The sequence below is a fragment of the Leucoraja erinacea genome, chromosome 4 (genome assembly GCF_028641065.1).
Source record: "Leucoraja erinacea ecotype New England chromosome 4, Leri_hhj_1, whole genome shotgun sequence".
NCBI classification, from domain to species: domain Eukaryota; kingdom Metazoa; phylum Chordata; class Chondrichthyes; order Rajiformes; family Rajidae; genus Leucoraja; species Leucoraja erinaceus.
In genome coordinates this window covers 65,605,616-65,627,773 of record NC_073380.1, presented here as the reverse complement: position 1 = coordinate 65,627,773, position 22,158 = coordinate 65,605,616, and the positions used below count along the sequence as shown (strand labels likewise).

Below are 22,158 nucleotides of genomic sequence, written 5' to 3'. Positions count from 1 at the left end.
GGCCCTTCGAGCCTGCACCGCCATTCGATATGATCATGGCTGATCATCCAACTCAGTATCCCATCCCTGCCTTCTCTCCATACCCCCTGATCCATTTAGCCACAAGGGCCACATCTAACTCCCTCTTAAATATAGCCAATGAACTGGCCTCAACTACCTTCTGTGGCAGAGAATTCCACAGATTCATCACTCTCCGTGTAAAAAATGATTTTCTCATCTCGGTCCTAAAAGACTTCCCTCTTATCCTTAAACTGTGACCCCTAGTTCTGGACTTCCCCAACATCGGGAATAATCTTCCTGCATCTAGCCTGTCCAACCCCTTAAGAATTTTGTAAGTTTCTATAAGATCCCCCCTCAATCTCTAAATGAGTTCTAAACTCGTCAATTAGGTCGCCACAGTGGGACAGCCCCTTAAGTTTCATTCTTTTGTTTTTTGGTGAGGGAAGTATGGAATGTAAGGCATGCACACTTGCATCATTACAGTTTAGAAAGCGATTATGTGATGAAGGGAAAATTTGATCTATCATATAGATTTATGATAAGGATAGTCTCACTTACTGTTTCAATTCCCTTGTTGGCAATGAAACAATATTCATTTGCATTTCATCATCATCATTATTTATTTCTGCACAATTTTCAGCACCCGCATCTAATAATAGAATCCTCTCAGCAATTTGTGTCTCCAAAACATTGACCCTTCCTCTTTGTCAATAGCCCCGTTTCCAAATTTTGTTTTTACTCTTGCACAGTATTTTAGTTCTTAATCTGTCTGGTTTGCCTCTGAGCAGTTCACAAGTAGTGAACTAATACTGCACAGCATAATATTTCAGATTTGTTTACTATTTGACCTAATTGATCATTGAACTGATGGTATCCAGGGTAGTCCAACCCCGTTGCTCTTTAAACATGCCATTTCGCTCTAAATTAAAAACGAAAGGAAAATGTGCCTTATTCAAATTAGTAAGATGACAGCCACGTTTGAAAATTAAAGCATCTTTCAAATGGGCTATGGAAAGTGTAATACTAAGATTTTAATCTATAACAGTCTTTGAATTGATGCCAAATCATTTTCTCACGAAGGAAACAATCAGTGGTGATCATGCATTTAAAAATCGTGTTACTCTGAATTATAATAGGAGATGGACAAGCAACCATGTTTTTGTAACATGGTGACAGCAATTGAGCTGGTGTGTATAGATCAATCTAAGTTATCTTATTATGTACATTAAAACAATTACCATATTACCCGGCAATGAAGATGCACCTACATCGAAGATGCACCCCCATTTTGAGTTGCTAAATTTTTTTTAAAAAGGCTGGCGGGACAGGATCAAGGGTTTGGTTTAGTCAGTAGAGAGGAAGATGTGAAACTCCTTCAAGGAGGCAATGAGGGCCGGGGAGCCTCCATCTTCGCCTGTCCCACAACGCGCTGTGCGTTTCAGGTCTGAGGGACAGGAACTTCCTGGCTCAGGGAGATCACATAACGGAGAGAGAGAGAGAGAGAGCCCGGGACAGAGCAGCCAGCTTTCCGCCCAGTAGCTACCTACCAACCACCACATCCACCGGTTGCGCTTGTGCTGAAGGACACCGTGGCTGGCTGGCGGACAAGCCGGCAGAAGGCGCTGAGGTGGCGGTCGGTTCCGCTGTCTGGTCTTGGTGGCCGCTCGCAGCCGCCCGAGCTACTTTCCTCCCCAGCCACAATGCGGTGGCTCCGTGCCTGGAGCGTCATGGCAGCGGTGAGTTAGTGAGTTGCTGACATGATCTCAGACCCCCTCCTTCTCAACGCTGCTGCCCTCCCCGCAACTTTACCCCTGGCGATCCCAGCCAAGTTGACTACTTTGTGCAGCCCAGGCCATGCTGACCTGGGCCAGACTCCCCACACGCTGTGGAAAGGAACTCTTCCCCCCCCACCCCAGCGTCGCTGACCTTTTACAGTTGCTTCCCACTTTACACAGTTCCAGGGTCGAAGGCGTGGCAGGTTCCTTCGGATTCTAAGACGCAGGTAAATTTTCGGGCCTTATTTTGGAATAAAAAATAAGTAATTATTTTATATGTCACAGGCTGACTAGCTCATGAAATAGAGAGGTCACAATATAATTAAATCCAAGTATGAACCATTGTGGAATCATTAAAAAAAATGATGCCTAAAGCATTAGGGCGGTACCATGGTGCAATAGTAGAGTTGCTGCCTTACAGCACCTGAGACCTGACTACGGGTGCTGTCTCTATGGAATTTGTACGATTTCCCTGTGACCGTGTGGGTTTTCTCCAGGTGCACTAATTTCCTTTCGCACTCCAAAGACATACAGGTTTGAAGGTCCGATAAATATTGTAAAATTACGCCCCCTCCACATCTTACCTTTTGCAATATCACCATCCCTTACTCGCAATATCTCCATCTGTTCAATCTCTTTCCACCCTGCTGTCGTAAATGGATCCCTCACCTGGATCCTCTCTGAATCCCACAGTTCAGCTCACATTTCACCTCCCACTCTCTCCAGACAAAGATAGAGTTCACCTGTCCTGAACTTTCACCCTACCAGCCTCCGCATCTGTCACGTCGTTCTCCGACATTTCTGTCATCTTCAACGAGATCCCATTACGAGTCACATCTTCCCCTCCCACCCCATTCCGCAGAGACCACTTCCTCCGCATGCCTTCCCACCCAACCGTGTTCTCCCCAGGTAATTTCTCCTACAACCACAGGAAATGTAACATCTGTCCCTATACCTCCTTCTTTGCATCCAACCACGGACCCCAGCAGGCCTTCCAGGTGAGATGGAGATTCGCATGCACCTCCTCTAACCTCATCTATTGCATTTGGTGCTCCCGATGTATCTTCCTTTACATCAGCGGGAGCAAGTGTAAACTAGTCAACCATGTCGCTGAATACTTGCACATGGTCTGCCAAAGCCTGCTGGATCTCCTGGTTGCTCATCCTTTTAACTCCCCTTCCCAGACTGACCTTACTGTCCTGGGACTCCTCCATTGCCAGAATGAGGCGACACGCAAACTGGAGGAACAGTACTTCATGTTATGCATTATGTAATGTATCTTACAGCCCAACGGTATGAACATTAGGATTCTTCAATTTACGGTAACTAACTTACAAACAACCCCCCATCCCCATCCATCCCCTGTTCTTCTCTGGGCCCCACCTGGATGTGCACTCATTTCTCCCTTTCCCATTCACCCACATCCTCTCCCACCTATATTCCTTTCTCTGGCTTCATATTTCTGCCTGTTCTATCTGATCGTCTTATTTCGGACTTATTGTCTTTTCATCTCTGTTCACCCATCCACCAATCTAAACACTCCCCTCATCTATATCAACATAGCACTTGCCAGGCCTTGACCCACCCTACCTCTCTTCCAACTTTCTCTCCCATTCTGCAATTGGTCTGAGGAAGAGTCCCGACCCGCAACGTCATCTATCCATGTTCTCTAGAAATGCTGCCTGACCCGCTGAGTTACTCCATCACATGGGTTGTTTTTGTAAAACATCATCTGCAGTTCCTTATGTCTCAAAATATCATGTATACCTTATTAGCTGCTTTATAGCTATCTTTAAATATCTAAGAACATACACTTCAATTCTGTTTCTCCAGACCACTCGATATCCTCACAATTATATATTTACCATACCTTATAGAATATCCCAAACTGCATACTTCACACGTTTCTATATTAAATTCCTTTTCCCTTTTCATGCCCTTTCTAAGTGATATTTGATAGTGTCCCTTAGAATTCATTCAAATAATTTTCCTCCCACCAAAGTTAAACTAACTTGCCTGAAATATTTAGTGTATGTCTTCTTCCCTTTTTAGACAATGGTACACATTAGCATGTCTTAATTCCTCAGATGCCACTCCCCTTGCCAGGAATGAATAAAAAAATCATGATCCGAATCTCCTAAATGTTCTCCTTTGTTTATACAGTTTAAGATATATTTCATGTAGATTCAGATTAATTTATTGTCATATGATGGGTAGAAGGGAATGAGGAGGGAAAAATGGGCAACTTGGTGTAGGGTTGACTGGGGAATTATCTTCTACCAATCGCCCCTCATTCTGGTTCTGCATAGCACCCCTCACCTTCCTTCCATTTACATTCTTTTGGCTTCTTCACCTATCATCTCCAGTCTTGGTTACCATCCCCACCCTTCTCTCCCCCACGTAACTCATTGCAAATCAACCCCTCCTTATCTGGATCAGCTTATCTGGTCACTTATCTGTTCTTGCCCCAACTCTTTTGCTCACCTCTTTCTACCAGCTATCTTCCCTCTACCTCATCAGTCCAAAGAAGGGTCCCAAACCAAAACATTGTCTCCCATTTCCCTCCACAAATGCTACTTGACCTGCTAAGTTCTGCCAGCAGTTTGTTTTTGCTCAAGATTCCAGCATCTGCAGTTTCTTGTGTCTGTAAAATTAACCAAACACTGGTTTTCTGTAGGATGTAGCTGACAGTTGTTCATTCCACAGGTTTAATTGCAGGATTTAAGTAAGCAGTAATGCAGAATTAAAGCCTGTGCATTATTTACATTATAGAGAACACTGCTTTGATGTGGATGGTGTTGAGCTTCTCGAGAGATGTTGCACTGCTCTCATTCAGGAAGTGGCGGGTACTCCATCATGATCCTGACTTGTGCCTTATAGATGATGAAATGGCTGGGGCAGAGATTTTATTATGTGATACTATCTATGTCCAAGTGCAAATTAATTTTAGCATCTGGAATTTGAGCCTTTTATCTCCACAACCACAACAGGTGGCTTCACTGCCTCATTATCACTTACATAGTTAATAATTCAGGATGAAACATTTGCTGAAACAAAGCATTCTATGCCAATAACCTTCTGGATAACGGCAGATACATTTTCACTGTTGGGCATTTTTCCCGAAAATAAGCTGTTCGGCTCTTCCAGCCATCTATATTCATTTACAGCGACAAACATTCTGCTGGATGGAGCAGGGTCTGTGGGGAGGAAAGGACATGTTGACGTTTTGGATCGAAACCAAGCATCAGGACTTATGAGCCAGGACGGATGCAGAATCTTGACCAAAAAAGTCAGCAATTCCTTTCCTACTGTCAAAAATAAATTGCAAAGCTTCAAGAAGACAGCAAAGGGATAGGGATAGGTCGTGTGCCTAAAATGTTTAAAGTCCTCTTCATGTGTTATAATATTCTGTGCTTTAAAGAAGGTTGAAACTGAGCCTGTGTAACTGACATTGCAGTCTACTTTAGTCAGATTCTGTTCTCTGTTGTCATAAAACAATAAAAAAAGGTTGAAAGGGTAACAGGACATTTGCTGATCTGTAATGAGGTAGAATTGGGCTGTGTTTACTCTGCTGTGTCTTTCGGAGGTACATGATTTATTATTGTTACAATATCATTTGGAAGAAGGAAAAGTGCTAAAGTGCATGCTACAGTAAACAACACATCAAAGGAAAATTTTGTTTATGTCGATGAATCTCTGTTCATTGAGCAGTCTCCTAGATTGCTCCCAATGATCACTGTATTTGGCTCTCTTAAATAAAGTCTTGATTGTCTTACCCAATCTTTGTGTTGTGTTTCAAAGTTTTCTTTAACACTACCCAGAGATGGTACTTGACCACTGAATTCCTTGAGCAGATGGTTTGTTGCTCAAGATTTCAACATCTGTCATTTCTTGCATCTCCTCTATATTAATTTATAGTTAGTCTCAATAAATATAGCCTCCTGCTATATTTATATGCTTATATGCTTAAACTGATTATACAACTTCTTTACTCAAATGTATCCAGCTTACACATCTATGTGATGCAGGATATCTGCTTTCCCTCTGATATTTGGAGCAGTAATAAGGTTTGCATTATTGTCACTGTTTGATATCTCCAGTTGCAAGGGCTAAATATGTTTTATTTTAATTCTGAGAAAATCTAGTGGGAGGCCAATCAAATCATTCTCCTCTCCCAGTCAATACAATCAGAGTCGTGACAAGAGAGTCTGCATATCTGACATCAGACTCCAAAATATGGACTCCATCACTGCAAGCAATTTCCAGGAAGCAGTGAAAACACTTCAAGGACTTCAAGTACTGGCGAGCAATATTGAACTTTCATGTGGTTACAATTTAGAGGACAGCATGCACCTGCAATTTGAGACACCTTTTCCATGTTCTTTACATAGAAGGTCATTTCAACATTTCAATGATCTATTAATTCATCCTCAGCTGGATATACAATAGAATGGGAAATTCTGAGTCATCACTGATGTGGTATATCAATTTTACTGAGTATTTGATTTCAACTTTAAACCGATGAACCAGATGAAACTGGCACTGCTAGGTTCGTAAACCTACATCTAATTCCAGTTCCAGAAATTTGCTTCTTTAGCTTTGTAACCATAGATTGGTTAATATTTTTTGTCTATATGGAAATAATATAGTAAATGAACAGAATATGATGACATCTTCGGTTGTTACTGCAGTAATAGCCTGTAACTTTTTCACACAAAGGGTGGTGGGTGTATGCAACTAACTGCCAGAGCAGGTATTTGAGGCTGGGACTATCCCAACATTTCAGAAACAGTTAGGCAGCTACATGGATAGGACAGGTTTGGATAGATATGCAGGCAGGTGGGACTAGTGTAGCTGGGACATGTTGGCTAGTGTGGGCAAGTTGGGCCAAAGGGCCTGTTTCCATACTGTATCACTCTATGACTATGTCTGGGGTCAAGAAAAGAGCGTTCATGTCGCGGCCCTGTTTCCACCAATCTTTCCACCACCACAAGAAGCGGAAGACAAACACCATTGTGCAGATGCCGAGAAGTGTGTTCAGCTCTGGCTGAATAACCTCTAATCTTGTATGTGGACTCAATAAGAAGAAGAAGACTCTATGACTCTATAATAGCCCAAAACATATAGAGACTAGCACCATCCGGTGAGTGACAAGTTACACTGAGATAACTGAAATGGGGCAAGATAAGCATCAGTAACAAAAACTGATAACGTCAACTTACTCCATATTTTGAGGTTATAAATTGATTCTACTCTATTACAGTAATATTTTACGTTCTGTTACAATGATAACATTTCATACCATTACAAACATTAATACAAAATTAAATATGTCATGGCCAACTTTCTGAAATCAACCACCTTCTGTTCAACCCACTGGTCGATAATGCTTTCCTTTGCAGATTAAAGCTGTTCTAATCTCGAATACAACTACCCTTGCGTCAAGGCGGATCAAAGAAGGGTAGTCTTTATTGTTATGAAGGGAAGTTCAATGTGGTAATACTTCTTTTTGATCCCATCCCTTGAGGAAAAGCAAGTAAAGTTGTGATGCCTTTGGATATCAGCACGAAAAAGCTCCTGACGTGGCACCAGTAGCCTCACGAGCACTGGAAATGGAAGGGCTCCCAGATTTTTAAACACATACATGTCTGGGGTGATAGATTTTGGTAGGTTTCTCCTTTCCAAAGTAATTTAAGTTATACAGGAGGTTGAAAAACAGTATCACCAGTCACCCACAGCAAGAACAACCACTCTGCCAGTGGAGGTTTAAATAATTTGCAAAGGTAAAATAAACCAAGGCACTCGAGCCAAATTTGCATCTTATAATCATCTCTTATTCCCTCAGCATTTTATGCTAAACCAAATATTACAGCCGCATTGCATCTAAACTGAACAATATACTAAAGATATATGTTGGAGTAACTCAGCGGGACAGGCAGCATCTCTGGAGAGGAGGAATGGGTGACGTTTGGGGTCGAAACCCTTCTTCAGATTTATTTACAACACTTACGTTATATTAAAATGTTTTGAACACATAATGTCTGGCAGATTCATACAAGGGATCAGCATACAGTATGTCGCTTCTTCAAGGGCCATTTATTTCTTAATCCCTGAATTTAATTGGATTCCAATAAACAATGTGTTTGTGAAAGTCAGGAGTTCCACTCTGTGATTTCTGAACCCATTATACGTGCCGAAAGCACAACAATGTCTATGCTTAACAACGTTTATGCTTGCATAAAATAACCTTTACAAATATTTATTGTCAAAATTTAACTGCAAAATACTTGAGTGCAAAACATACTTTCATAACAGCTTCTTGCTGCCTTCCACACATGGAATAAGAAAGATCAGAATAACAGTGAAAAACAAGCCAGTGGAAGACATAAGCCGAAAGAGAGATACAAGGAACAAGGTGCTGGTTTACAAAAAAAAGACAGTGCTGCAATACTTCAGCAGCTCAGACAGCATCTCTGGAGAACATGGCTGAGGTAGTTTTGGGTTGAGACCCTTCTTCAGACATTGTAGGGGGTGGGGGTAAAGCTGGAAAAGGGGAGGGGCAGGACAAAGCCTGGGGGGTCAGAAGTGAATGAGGGTGACGGGGGGGGTGGCTTGATAGGTGGATGGTTAGACAAAGGCCAGAGATTAAAAAACAGAAGGTGTGAGATAAATAGATTGGAGAGTTACAAAATATGAAGCTAGAGGAAGGAATGTAGGTGGAGTGGGCAGGGAGGTAGGGAAATATAGGTATAAGTCCAGGTGGGGCACAGGAGAGTGAGCGGGAAAAGAAAGACAGTGGGGATGGGTTGGGGGTTTAAGTTACCTAAAATTTAAGAATTCAATGTTCATACGGTTTGGTTGTAAGTTACTTAAGTAGAATAAGAGGTGGTATTCCTCCAGTTCACTCTGGCCATGGATGATGTCGAGGACAGAAAGGCCAGTATAGGATTGGGAAGAGCAGTTACAATGGTTAGCAACTGAGAGATCCATTAGGCTTTGGCAGATCGAGCACAAGTGTTCGACGAAACATGCGCCAAGCTCATGTTTGGTCTCGCTGAGGTCATATCGGTAACACGGATGTGGTAGATGAGATAGGAGTAGGTGCACGTGAATCTCTGTCTCACCTGGAGGGACTGCAGAGAACTCTGGCTAGAGGTGGGAAATTGCAACCTTCATGTGGTCTGCCCTGTTTCGACGAATGCAATCAACCTGGCATGCACAATCAAATAAGATCAAATTGAACAAGTTGTCCTACAACTTTAGGCTCTGCACGCCATACGCAAGAAGAAGAAGAAGGTGAGGGAGGTGGTAGAGGGACAGGTGTTACATCTCCTGCAGTTGCAGGGAAAAGTATCTTGGAAGGGGGTGGTTTGGGTGTGAAGGGGTGATTCAACCAAAGAGTTGCAGAGGGAGTAGTCAGTAGAGTAGAAGACTACTGACTACTGGGCAGTATCCCTCCCCAGTAGAGTAGAAGAAATGGGTGATGTTTTGGGACTGAAGAGGGAAGTATGGATGTACAGAAGGCAAATGCTGTCAATTGATATGAGATCTTCTAACATGTACACGGATCTCTTTTTAAATTCCAAATTTCAGAAATACTCAGTCTGAGGAAGTCTTCATGCTATGCTCAAGATAAACACAAAATGTGGTGTGTAAGAAGGAACTGCAGATGCTGATTTAAACCGAAGATGGACACAAAAAGCTGGTGTAACTCAATAGACAATAGGTGCAGGAGTCGGCCATTTGGCCCTTCGAGCCAGCACCGCCATTCACTGTGATCATGGCTGATCATCCACAATCAGTACCCCGTCCCTGCCTTCTCCCCATATCTCTTAACTCTGCTATCATTAAGAGCTCTATTAATTCTCTCTTGAAAGCATCCAGGGAATCGACCTCCACTGCCTTCTGAGGCAGAAAATTCCACCTATGGGTGAAAAAGTTTTTCCTCATCTCTATTCTAAATGGCCTACCCCTTATTAAATGTTAACTCAGCAGAACAGGCAGCATCTCTGGAGAGAAGGAATGGGTGACGTTTCGTGTCAAGACGCTTCTTCAGACTGAGCGTTAGGGAAGAGGGATAAGGATGTGCAAGAGATCAAAAGAGATGCAGATCAAGGAGAAATGTAGAATAAACCATTATTAGCGAGGAGAAGGGTAATAACAAAGCAGACAGACACAATGCAATCAGAGGGACAGTCAGATTGGGGTTGGGATGGAGAGAGAGGGAAAGGGTTACTTGGTTAGAAAAGTAAATATTCATATAGCTGGGGTGTAAACTGCTCAAGCAATATGAAGATAGCAACAAAAGCTGGAGTAACTCAGCAGGATAGGCAACATCTCTGGAGAGTAGGAATGGATAACGTTTTGGGTTTAGACCTTTCTTCAGACTGAGAGTGAGGGGAGGGGGAGACACAGAGATAATAAAGTGTAGGATGTGAGAACAAGACATCAAAGGGGGTGCAGTTCAAGGAAACAATGTAGAAGATATCATTGTCAGCTTGGAGAAGGTACCAACTAAGCAAACGGAGATTCTTGGTTCTTCGTCCTCCAAAATATTCCAAACTGGAGGTGCAGATCAAGGAATATGTAAAATAAACAATTGTTAGCCATGATTAACCAAATGTAATCAGGGACAGTCAGACTGGTTGGAGAACTGAGAAGTGGGAGGGATGCAGAGAGAGGGAAAGCAAGGGTTAAGAAGGTGGAGTGGTCAATATTGATACCACTGGGGTGGGTGTCAGCTGCCCAAGTGAAATGTGAGGTGTTGTTCATACAATGCTCCCCTCCCTGGCCCGGCTGCGTGCGTGATGACGCCATGACGCGGCGGCGGCGGCTGGACGTGGCCGCTGGCGCAGGGGGGTTTCCATCATGGCGTCGATGCAGGTGAGTGTCGTAGACCGCGGGACCCGCACCGCCCGCCGCTGCCGCCGCCGCCGCGCAGAGAGAGCGAGAGAGAGATAGAGAGAGCGGGCGGATCTCTTACTGGTTCGCACGTTGGCGATCCACGTCCTCGGCGTGGCCTTGTGGAGAAACAACCAAAGCAGCGGCCGCAGGGTGTCTGGTCTGGGCCGGCCCGGCCCGGCCCGCCGTGTCTGGACATCATGTCCGTGTCTTTAGGGGCGGCGGCGGCGGCCCCGCATTATCCCGCTGTCCGGCGTGAGGGCGACACTAATGGTATTACAGGAGTTCAAAGGCTACTGAGAGCCTGGGATAGAGGTGAAAGGAGGAGGGGTGGTGGGAGGGGGAGGGCTCCATCCCACTCCCGAGGGGATGAGGATGAGGATGAGGATGAGGATGAGGATGCGGGTGGTACTGGTGCCAGAGCGGCCGTCTGAAGGTTACAGGTGTCGGGCTGGCCTGCAGCAGCAGCTGCTCATCGCCGCGCCAGTATTAGACACCTTCGTTTGGTCAAACCTCCCCAAGTGAGGCGCGGTGTCCCGAACCAAGAGGAAACTCTCGCAGGTAAACAAGTAAACGAAATTGTCCCGGATAATTGACCATTCAACGTATGGACCAGCAAGTAATATTGGAAATGGGCACAAAAGTGCTGGAGTAACTCAGCGGAACAGGCAACATCTCTGGAGAGAAGGAATGGGTCACGTTTCGGGTAGGAGCCCTTCTTCAGACTGTTTAGGAGGTGAGATCTCCGAGGGAAGGGGAGTCTAAAAGTTAAGTTGGTCGATGGCCTGCCGGCTGATGGAAATTAAATGAAAATGTCTAGGGAGGGTCGAAGCCCGTCTGCGGAAGTCCAAGAGGAGGAGAACTGTTCAAAGATGGGAGAAAGGTCATTACCGGGTGGTGTGGACTCCTTCCCATAGAAAAAAAGCACAAGAGACTGAGGAAGAAAAGCTCTGAAGAAGTAATATTCCTTTCAATATTTTCGATTAAAAGACACATACATCTGCTTGGATGCTGTAATTGAATCGGTTGGTGTAAATTTGTTTCTGTGCATATTATGTCATCCGTAGATTAAGCAAAAGTTTGACAATTTGAAGTTAGATTATTTAAGTCCAGAAACTACACACTGTTTTTGGTGTTCATGTATTACTTGCCTGTTTACTAAAAGGACATTGGCAGGGTATGAAATGGAATGAAAGCATCAAATATAATTTATCCATTTGTGGATAAATAATCGAATGGAACACATTATTTATGTAGAGAATATATTTGCTGGATAAACAACATGCAATGTTTCTAAACTATTGCATATTTTTTTGACACTAGAAAAGATTACAGAAGGAACTGATGGCTTTGCAAAATGACCCACCCCCAGGAATGACTTTAAATGAGAAGAGTGTGCAAAATTCAATTACACAGTATGTATTCAAATTGTTTAAAAAAACATTTTCCAGTGAAATATGGTTTGAATATCATACATATTGTAAAGGTTAAATTATTCAAGGTTATATATTGACAACAATCATCAAATAGTCACTTGTCAGTTTTTGTTTCAAATAAGGTGCTTTTTCATAACTTTACTGTTTATATATACTTTTGTAAAGTAGATATCAAAGCGAAACAGTGTGAGCAAATAAAAAAAGAGGTTAATATTTTGCAAATGCTAACCATTAAAAACCTGGATTTAAGTGATGTAGGTATATTGTTCAGTTTAGATGCAATGTGGCTGTACTGTCACCATATTTTACTTAAAATGTCTAAGGTTAACATAGTTTCTTTGTTTGTGAGTTTACTTAAGAAAGCAGCTCGGCGATGTGGCAGTTTTTGTGATTGTGTATGTACCATTCATTGTTGCTAAATAACTTTTTAACTCCAAACTGGAGAGATTTAGAACTGTGTGTGGTCTGTGCCATAAATGTGTAATACCTTTATTTGTGCCCTTGAACACTAGCTTTGTGATGAAATGACAATGATATTTTGGACCAGGAGCAAACTTTCTACATGTTGTTTGCAAGCAATTGAATGTCAGTGAGTTATTACTGAGATAGCTAACTTTCAGGTTTATTGAGACCATTTAAGTCAATTGTTTGATAAAAATCTGTGCTGTACAAAAGAGATTGTCCTGCAAGTTATAATTGTCTGTAACGTATAACACTGATACGTGGTAAACAGACAACAATGACGTTGTTACATTTGATCTAATGACGGTAATTACAAAAGTATAATGAAAGAAAATAGAACTAATGGTCACGTTTATGGAGAGACTTTGCTGAACGTCCATGCAAATGGTTCATCAGCATGTTCAGATGGAGACTGATACAATTATTTAAGTATAAAGGAAACAGCAAACTACATTGATGTATTGACTTTGTGTTGGGTTTTATATTTGATAGTGAAGTGGACTTTTAATATTGACGACTTTTGGCATTTAGAGATAGTGAACGTCATGTGACTTGAAGAATCATTCAGGGGATTAACTTGCACGTTTGAAAACAAAGTCTAATTCCATTTAAACACCAGGTTGGCACAACGGCATAGCGGTAGAGTTGCTGCCACACCGCGCCAGAGACCCGGGTTCAATATTGAAAACGGGTGCTGTCTGCGGAGTTTGTATGTTCTCCCTTTGACTATGTGGGATTTCTCCGGGTGCTCTGGTTTCCTCCCACATTCCAAAGACGTGCAGGGTTGTAGGTTAATTGGCTTCCGTAAATTGTCCCTGGTGTGTTGTGTGCGAAATGTGGGACAACACAAAACTAGCGTACGTTGTATGCGATGGTCGGCATGGACCTGGTGGTCCGTAGGGTATGTTTCCACAAGTGTATTTTCAAACTAAACAGGTTTGACAAATGTGTTCATGTCCGCTTGAGAATAGCAATAAAAAAACTGATCAAGTGCAGCATTGTACGCACTGTACTTTGAAATTGGGCAAATAACCTATTTTTTTTTTTTTTGCATGCAGGTAGTAATCTTGAATTCCATTTGTCATTTGATGGGAATTGAATTAAATTTGTATTTAATTCTTGCTCATGAAGTGTATCAGTGTATCAGCAAATGATACCATTGCTTTAATATTTTATGATTCTTTGAATGCATTTTAGATGAGCTGAAAGAAACAGATATTCACAGTAGCATGCAACAAAATTTCAAATTGTACTTCCTTCAAAAGTGAATAACGTTTATGGATAAAATTAGGGCAATTGGGTTTCAGTAGAATAGGCCAACATTTATTTTTGGACCAGTTAATTATTGTAGAGTTGCAGACATTGATGCTGTTCAGTATAAACTTAACCGTTGAATGCTGAGCACTTTATGAATTTACTGGGACATTTGAAATATGCCTGTAAACTATTTGTATTATAGAAAGGTATGCCACAGACATTTCAAAACCATCATTCATGTGTCAGCTTTTTCGCCAAGTTTTCCTTGTAGTTTTCCCACTTAAAATATTTATTCAATTTTCTGTTGAAAGTATTTTATGAACCTACTTCCAACACCATTTCAAGCTAAGCATTCCAGTTTACTCAGCCTTCTGTATTCTGAGAAAAACAAATCTAGCCAATCCAGTATCTCCTCATAACTGAAGCACTCCATCGTAGGAAATACCTGGTGAATCTCTTCTGCAGCCTCTCCAATGCAATCAAATCCTAGGATGTGATGGTCAGAATTGTACACATAATTCCAGATGTGACCAAATAAACACTCTAGACGCTTGAGATACAATAGCCTCCTTGCTCATATCCTATGCCTTGGCTAGCTCACTACCTTATCTTCATGTGCCGTCAAGGATTATTGGATGTGTACACTGAAACCCTTCTTTTCATCAATACTTCCTCTGGCTCTGTGTCACTATGTACAAACATATTAACCCACCTCTGATTATGAACCCTTCTGCCTCTAGAAATGGTTTGTCTTTTTTAATTCTATCAAACCAGTTCATACCAGATCTCAACCCAACTATATTATAGCACAAACTGCAGGAGGCATTCTGCAGATCTGGCAGCATTTGTGGAGGGAATAGAAACATAGAAATTAGGTGCAGGAGTAGGCCATTTGGCCCATGGAGCCTGCACCGCCATTCAATATGATCATGGCTGATCATCCAACTCAGTATCCCGTACCTGCCTTCTCTCCATACCCTCTGATCCCCTTAGCCACAAGGGCCACATCTAACTCCCTCTTAAATATAGCCAATGAACTGGCCTCAACTACCCTCTGTGGCAGAGAGTTCCAGAGATTCACCACTCTGTGTGAAAAAAGTTCTTCTCATCTCGGTTTTAAAGGATTTCCCCCTTATCCTTAAGCTGTGACCCCTTGTCCTGGACTTCCCCAATATCGGGAGCAATCTTCCTGCATCTAGCCTGTCCAACCCCTTAAGAATTTTGTAAGTTTCTATAAGATCCCCTCTCAATCTCCTAAATTCTAGAGCGTATAAACCAAGTCTATCCAGTCTTTCTTCATAAGACAGTCCTGACATCCCAGGAATCAGTGTGGTGAACCTTCTCTGCACTCCCTCCATGGCAATAATGTCCTTCCTCAGATTTGGAGACCAAAACTGTACACAATACTCCAGGTGTGGTCTCACCAAGACCCTGTACAACTGCAGTAGAACCTCCCTACTCCTATACTCAAATCCTTTTGCTATGAAAGCTAACGTACCATTCGCTTTCTTCACTGCCTGCTGCACCTGCATGCCTACTTTCAATGACTGGTGTACCATGACACCCAGGTCTCGCTGCATCTCCCCTTTTCCTAGTCGGCCACCATTGAGAAAATAGTCTGCTTTCCTGTTTTTGCCACCAAAATGGATAACCTCACATTTATCCACATTATACTGCACAGGCAAAGAATGAACAGGCAATGACCCTTCTTCAGTCTGTGCATTCCCTCCACAGATGCTGCCTAACCTGCTGAGTTCCTCCAACATTTTATGTTTTAACTTTCTCTTGTTCAAGAAGGACAACGTCAGGTTTCCTAAATCTCCATGAAACTGATGTCTTCCTTTTCCGGTAATGGTATAAAATCCCCAGCAACCTCTTTAAGGCAATGATGCCCTTTCCAAATGTAGGTGCCAGAATTGACCATCCAGAGCCTACCAGGGCTTTATGAAGTTCAGCATTATCTTTTTACTTGAAGATTTTCTTTGTAAAGATGACAATATTGCACAGTACATTACTGTAATTTTTTCCCCCCCGAAAGTGTTTCCATCTTCAAAGATGTGCACTCATATCTCCAGGTTTCTCATCGTTCATTTTATTACATTTAATTTGCTATTTTATCGGTATGCGTGTCTTCCCGAAGTCTGTTACTGTCATCCTTACTGTTTATTATATGCCCATGTTTTGCCAGACTTTGACATTTTACAGTAAGTACCCAAAAGACCGATGATCTCAACACCAACCTGTGGCATATCATTGAACATTTTGTCTAGTCTGGAAACTTGACTATCTAAAACTAATCTTTGCTTTCAGTTTGTTAACCAGTTTCTTCTTCACAGATCCTTTTTTTTCCACTTTAAACCGATAGGCTTTAGTTTTGCTTATGTTTATTGTGGTACTTAATCAGCAGTTTTTTAATAGTCTGTATACATCAACTCTCATTCATCTCTTCACTATTGCATCAAATAACTGAAAGGTGGCCAACATGATTTGCTTTTAAAATATTCATGCTGACAGATATATTTTCCTTCATTTTTCCATGAAGTTTTTTTTTTCTTGGATAATAGTCTGAGAGAAGAAAGTTCAAAGTTTTCTTATGTTTTTCCAAAAATGGAAAAACTGTAGATGCTGGAATCTTGAACAAAATACAAAATGCTGAAATAGCTGTGCTGGTCTGGCAGCCCTGTGGAGGGAATTGACAGACCATGTATTGGCTCAGGACCCTTCTTGAAACGGAATCTTTTTCCAAGAAGAACAGAAGGATATGTAGGACAGTGGGAAATATTAACATACTTCTTCTTTTCGTGTCCATCTTGTTACAAATGTTGACCCCCTGGCATCGCAAGTTTCCGGCGACAATCAGTGGTACCCATCACTTTTCGCAATCGATGATGGTGGTAGCTCAGGATACTTCCAGTTTCCAGCCCCACGACGTGGACGCTTCTGCTGTGGGGCCACTAACATACTAGGGCAGATCTTCTCTTGCCACATGTGACGTGTCAGAGGACTGGAGAGTGACCAATGTTGTTATTTTGTTTTAGATGGAAAGTAGAGATAATCCAGTAAATTATAGGCCTGTGAGCCTTGCATCAGTGGTATGGTGTAATTCTGGCTGGAGATTTGTGACCAGTGGAGTTTCATGGAGATCTGTGCTGAGACTTTTGTTTGTGATATGTGTAAATGAGTTGGATATAAATGTAGATGCATTGGCTACTAAGTTTACAGACCACCAAAATTAGTGCAGTTGCGGACAGTGAGGAAAGCTGTCAAAGTATACAGCAGGATATGCATCTGCTACAGATATGTGCAGGAAAATGGCAGCGTGAAGTGGTCATATAAGTGTGAAGCATTATACTTTGGGGGATTGAATGTAAAGAGAAAGTAGCAGTAAAACGCAACGACATTGTGATCTTGAGCTCCATGTCCTTAGCTTCCACAAAGTGGCAAAACAAGTATGGCTTATGTATGCTTGCCTTCATTGGTCAGACCATTAAGTACTGGTAAAAGAGTCAGAAAGCCATCTTGTAGTTTTATAGGATTTTGTTTAGGCCACATATAGAGTATTGTGTGCAGAGCTTGTCCCTTTACAGGAAGGACATGGAAACTTTGGAGAAGACACAGAAGAGGTTTACCAGAATGCTACTGGGTTAGAAGGTATGGGTATAAAGTGAAGCTAGAAAAACTTGGATTGTTTTCTCTGAAACATTGGTAGCTGAAGGATGACCTGATAGAAAATAAATAATGAGAGGCATAGATAGCGTAGACGGTGAGAACCTTTTTGTCAGGATGGAAATGTCAAAGCCTAGAGGGCATTAGCTTTGAGGTGCGATAAGCAAAGTTTAAAGTAGATGTGTGGGGCAAGCTTTTTTTACACAGTGTGATGAGTGCTTGGAACACGCTGCCAGGGGCTGAGGTGGAAGCAGATACAATAGTTACATTCAAGAGACTTTCAGACAGACACATGATTATGGAAGGATATGCATCACGTGCAGACATGAAGATTACTTAATGTCATTGTACTTGGCATGGACATTGGGTCAATGAACTGTTCCTGTTCTATGTTCTGTATTCAATAGTATTTTTTGCCATTGATTCCTTTTTTCAGTTCCTCCTGCTGTGAGTATTTAACTTAGTTCTCTTGAAAATGACAGTGATGGCAAATGTTTCATAATTTTTTTAGTTATCTAATCTGAATTTTTTTTAATCAATATGTAGTTTAAATAATATGAGGAAAGCCATCATCTTGTAGTCCTAATCAACAGAATTGTAGTCCTAATCAACAGGATTGTAGTCCTAATCAACAGGATTATAGTTTCCCTGTCCTTTGACCCACCCAGCCTCTGCATCCAATTCATTCTCTCTCTGACAGACATACATCTTCCCATCCCTTTAAGCCCACTGCTTTATTTTCAAGTTACACGGCTTGGTAGCAGTGTGATATTGCCATGGCAAGCCGGTCAGCTGTTCTTGTGGATGCAGAGACCACTCTCTGTGACTACTTGGTTTGCTCATCCCTCTCCACGCCCTTTGCATTGCAGCTGCAGGAGGTATATCTGTCTACACCTTCTCCCTCCGTCCCTGACAACCAGCTCAACGAATACTCGTGCTCTGTGCGCGGGCTAGCTGGAGCTCACAGTTGCCAGCCATCTAATTCCCCTTCCCATTCCCTTGCCGACCTTTATGCCCTCGGCCTCCTCTGACAGAGTGAGGCCATGTGCAAACTGGAAGAACAGCACCTCACACAGATGCTTCCCAACTTACATAAGGTTACGTCTTGCATCCCTTGTGGAAGTCATATTTTATCTTAGTTGGAAACGGGAATGCAACTGCACGCATAAATTTACTGTCTGAAGCGGAGGCCATGTCGGAGGTCTGATATTTAGGCCACATGGAAGCATACATGAGAACCGCTGACCGGCTTGCAGAAATGACCGCATGCGATGGCAGTAGCACACTGCTGACGTGACACGCAACTCAAATGCTTGCGTAAGTGCGAGTTTGCATAAATTACCTATCACCCATGTTGGGGAGGTCCTGTCTTTTGCATGGGTAGTCTCAACCCCAAGAATGTTGAATTCTTTAATTTCAGGTAATGTCCATCCCCACCCCTATCCACCTGTGCACACCTTTTTTTCCCACTCCCTTACAATCACACTGATCCCTTCCCCTCCTGTATCTCTTCCATCTGCTTATATTCTTTCCTCCTTCCCTTCCATTACTCACTTTTTTTTAAATATTTCCCTCCCCTCCTTGTTCCCTTTTATCTACCTGCCATCCCTCCCTCTGGTTCCACATTTCACTATCCTGTTGTGAACAGATTCCACCATGTGCACCTTTTTGTCTTCTCCTCCTCCAGCTTTGGTTATTATCTTCACTTCTTCCCTCAGCTGAATAATCTGCCAATCATCTTCTTGCCTGGATCCATCTTGCTCACTCTCATCCTACCAATTCCTTTCTTATCTTTCTACCAGCTTTCTCCCTTCTACTTAATCACTGAAGAAACGTCCAGACCTAAAATGTCATGTCTATTTATCTATATAGATGCTGCCTGACCGCTGAGTACCTCCAACCTTTAGTTTTTGACCAAAATTCCAGCATCTGCACTCTCGTGTCTCTATATGAAATCTAGTTTTTATGTTCATCAGAAAAACATGCCCAACACAATCTATTGATTATGGCCTTAAATGTTTCAATTGATTCGTGTTTCAATCCTCCACCTTTTGTTTTGTAGTGCTCAACTTTCCTATTCTGAGAAATTTGCTTCTTCATTTAATTTTAGAATGGCCTAACTGCAAATGTTATTTTTTGTTTTGTATTCTCATCCTCTACATGACACAGTGAACACCTTAATTAAGTATATCTAATACTTTAAACGCAAGGAAATGAAACCTGAGCCCTAACTGTTTTGAGACTTCAGAGAATTGCAATGAATTTGCACATTTCCACTGGCCATGTAGCTTTAATGATAATTGTCCAAAACCAAAAGCACTGTTTCATACTGTATGTCTTTCCAAACTTTGCAAAGGAAGCTTCATTTACTCTTTTCTGACTTGCATTCATGTTGAGATCAAGGTCATCATTCCATTTTCCTTTTTGCTTACTTTTTGTATTTAGCAGCAAGCTTTGGTGATTTTCTGTATGTGGGCAAGGAAATAAATTTATTGCACAACAGCTGTTAGACTTCCTTCATTATAAAATATCTTCCCTGGTCTGAAGTGGCCAAGCCTATGTTAACTTGTTGATCTAATTTTGCCCACTTTATGCATTCTGTTCTTTTGTAACTTCCTAACAACACTCTGCTTTCCATATATTGGTATAATCTGCAAATTTAGCTGGGAAAAAAAGGGTTATATATCCAAATCGAATGATCTGACTCCAAAGACTTCAGAACGGATCCTTAGAGAACACGATTTGTCACAGATAACCATTGACAGAATGCATACTTTTTTTCTGTGATTCCCAACCTGCTATCAGTCCATTACATAAGGTTAATTCCAAATCAGTAAATGTTTTGCTGATTTCTGTAGAACCTCATATTCATTTTTTTGGTTCTGCTTAAAAAATCTTTGTAAAACCTATGCACTATGCTTAAACTTAAATCGGACAAATACAGATGCTCCCCAACTTTTTATAGAGCTGCTGTGGGGTTACAGGAATCTTCTGTTATGTGGGAAGTTCTTTCACGGCCACATCTTCAACTTGGGTTGCAAGGGTTATGTGACCAGAACCCTAATGTAACCCGGGGACAACCTGTATTGAATTATCTCAGTGAAAATCACTTTAGTAACTCTGAAGAAGTTCAAGAATTTCAATTTGCTGAATCTTTGAAAACTTCTTGAATTGATTTATTTTAATTATTGTCTTTATTTGGAAACCACCATAGAGCATTGCAGATTTGTAATTTTAAATACAAAACATTGCTGCAGGTAGACTTACTAAAATATTGATTCGTACTATCAACACTGGTTCATCTGTGCTATTTCCTTTTTTTTAATCTCAACAATGAACCGGAATTGCATATCCCCTTTAAAGTATCCCGATTTCTCCCAAAACTCTTCACAAAAATTAAGAATATCAATAAAAATATGATTTGTGTGGCTCCAGGTTGTTTTCTCACCTAATTTCCCATTTAGTTTTTAATTTGTTTTGGTCCTAAAGAAGGTAATCAGCTCAAGATATACTCAAGAGCTTTAACAGAGCTGGTGAATTCCAAGCATTTGCAGCTACCTCTAAGATAATTCTCTCTCCGTCTTATTCTTTATTAGTCGTCCATCTATCCTGCAACAATGCCTTTTCAGTTGTTGATTCTTAAGGGAGGAAATACTGTCTCTCAGCATCTATAATATCAACTTTCTCAATGAGATTACCTCTTTTTCTTCAATGCTCCATGGACAATAGGCCAATCTTATTCAACCTCTCTTTAATCAACTATTCGATCCATTTGGTGGAATTTTCAGTTATAACTCCAATACCTGCATATTGTTCTTCAGGTACAGTCACATTGTCATACTGCATTCTAAATGTGGTCTTGCTTAAGCCCTGTACATTCCCAAAAATACATAATACATGTGTACTTAAACACCCTGAGACGAAGGTCATGTACTGTTTCCTATTTCACTAAGCTTATTACAATACTACAAATTCAGCGTGGACAGTCAATAAGTTTTTATTGTCATATGTACCAAAACCAAACAATTAAATTCTTGCAATAGCATATTAGATATACAAGTATAGTACTCAGTAGATAACATAATGAACAACACAAAGAAGTTCAATATATAAAAGCAAACAAATTTAAAGATGGAATTGAAACAGTGTCCACCATAGCTGCCGATCGTTCGTTTCTTCCTCTAGTTCAGAGCGAAAGTCCTTTTTAGCCCTTTTGATGGCCTTATCTATGCCATATTTGAACTACTTGTAAGAATCTGCACCGCCAGACTTGAATACTTGAGATCTGGTCCTCAGAAGATTGCGGACCTCCTGGTTCATCCAGAGCATTTGCTTAGGGAGTACTCGGATGGTTTTCGTGGCAAAACACTCTTCCACACATTTCCTCATTAAGTCGGTAACAGTATTTGCTCTGTTGCCAAGTCCTTGAACATTGCCCGGTCTACTGACTCCAAGCAATCCCAGATCCGTTCCTCTGCTTCCCCATGCCAGGTCTGTGCAGTCTTCACTGATGGGACTGCTTTTCAGTCGCTGCCTTTACGTAGGAAGAAGGGGCATTGGCAAGTGGTCCGATTTCCCAAAGTGAGAGTAAGGGATGGAATGATTGGCATCTCTGGAATAGCAGTGGTCGAAGGTGTTTGACCCCCTTCGACCCATGATGT

At 41.6% G+C, this 22,158-nt stretch overlaps 1 protein-coding gene across 2 annotated transcripts in view; it reads left to right on the top strand.

Annotated features, from left to right (window-relative positions):
• The first annotated feature begins 10,563 nt into the window (after positions 1 to 10,563).
• Positions 10,564 to 22,158, top strand: part of ube2wb (ubiquitin conjugating enzyme E2 Wb) — a 76,609-nt gene continuing 65,014 nt past the window's right edge. The window contains exons 1-2 of one of the 2 annotated variants that reach the window (XR_008723336.1): positions 10,564 to 10,658; positions 12,000 to 12,091. Coding sequence is in view for 1 of the 2 variants with exons in the window: in XM_055634493.1 (XP_055490468.1) it covers positions 10,644 to 10,658; positions 12,000 to 12,091 (107 nt within the window). In the remaining variant the exon portion in view is untranslated. The remainder of the gene's footprint in view (positions 10,659 to 11,999; positions 12,092 to 22,158) is intronic. The other variant, XM_055634493.1, reaches the window with a different exon arrangement.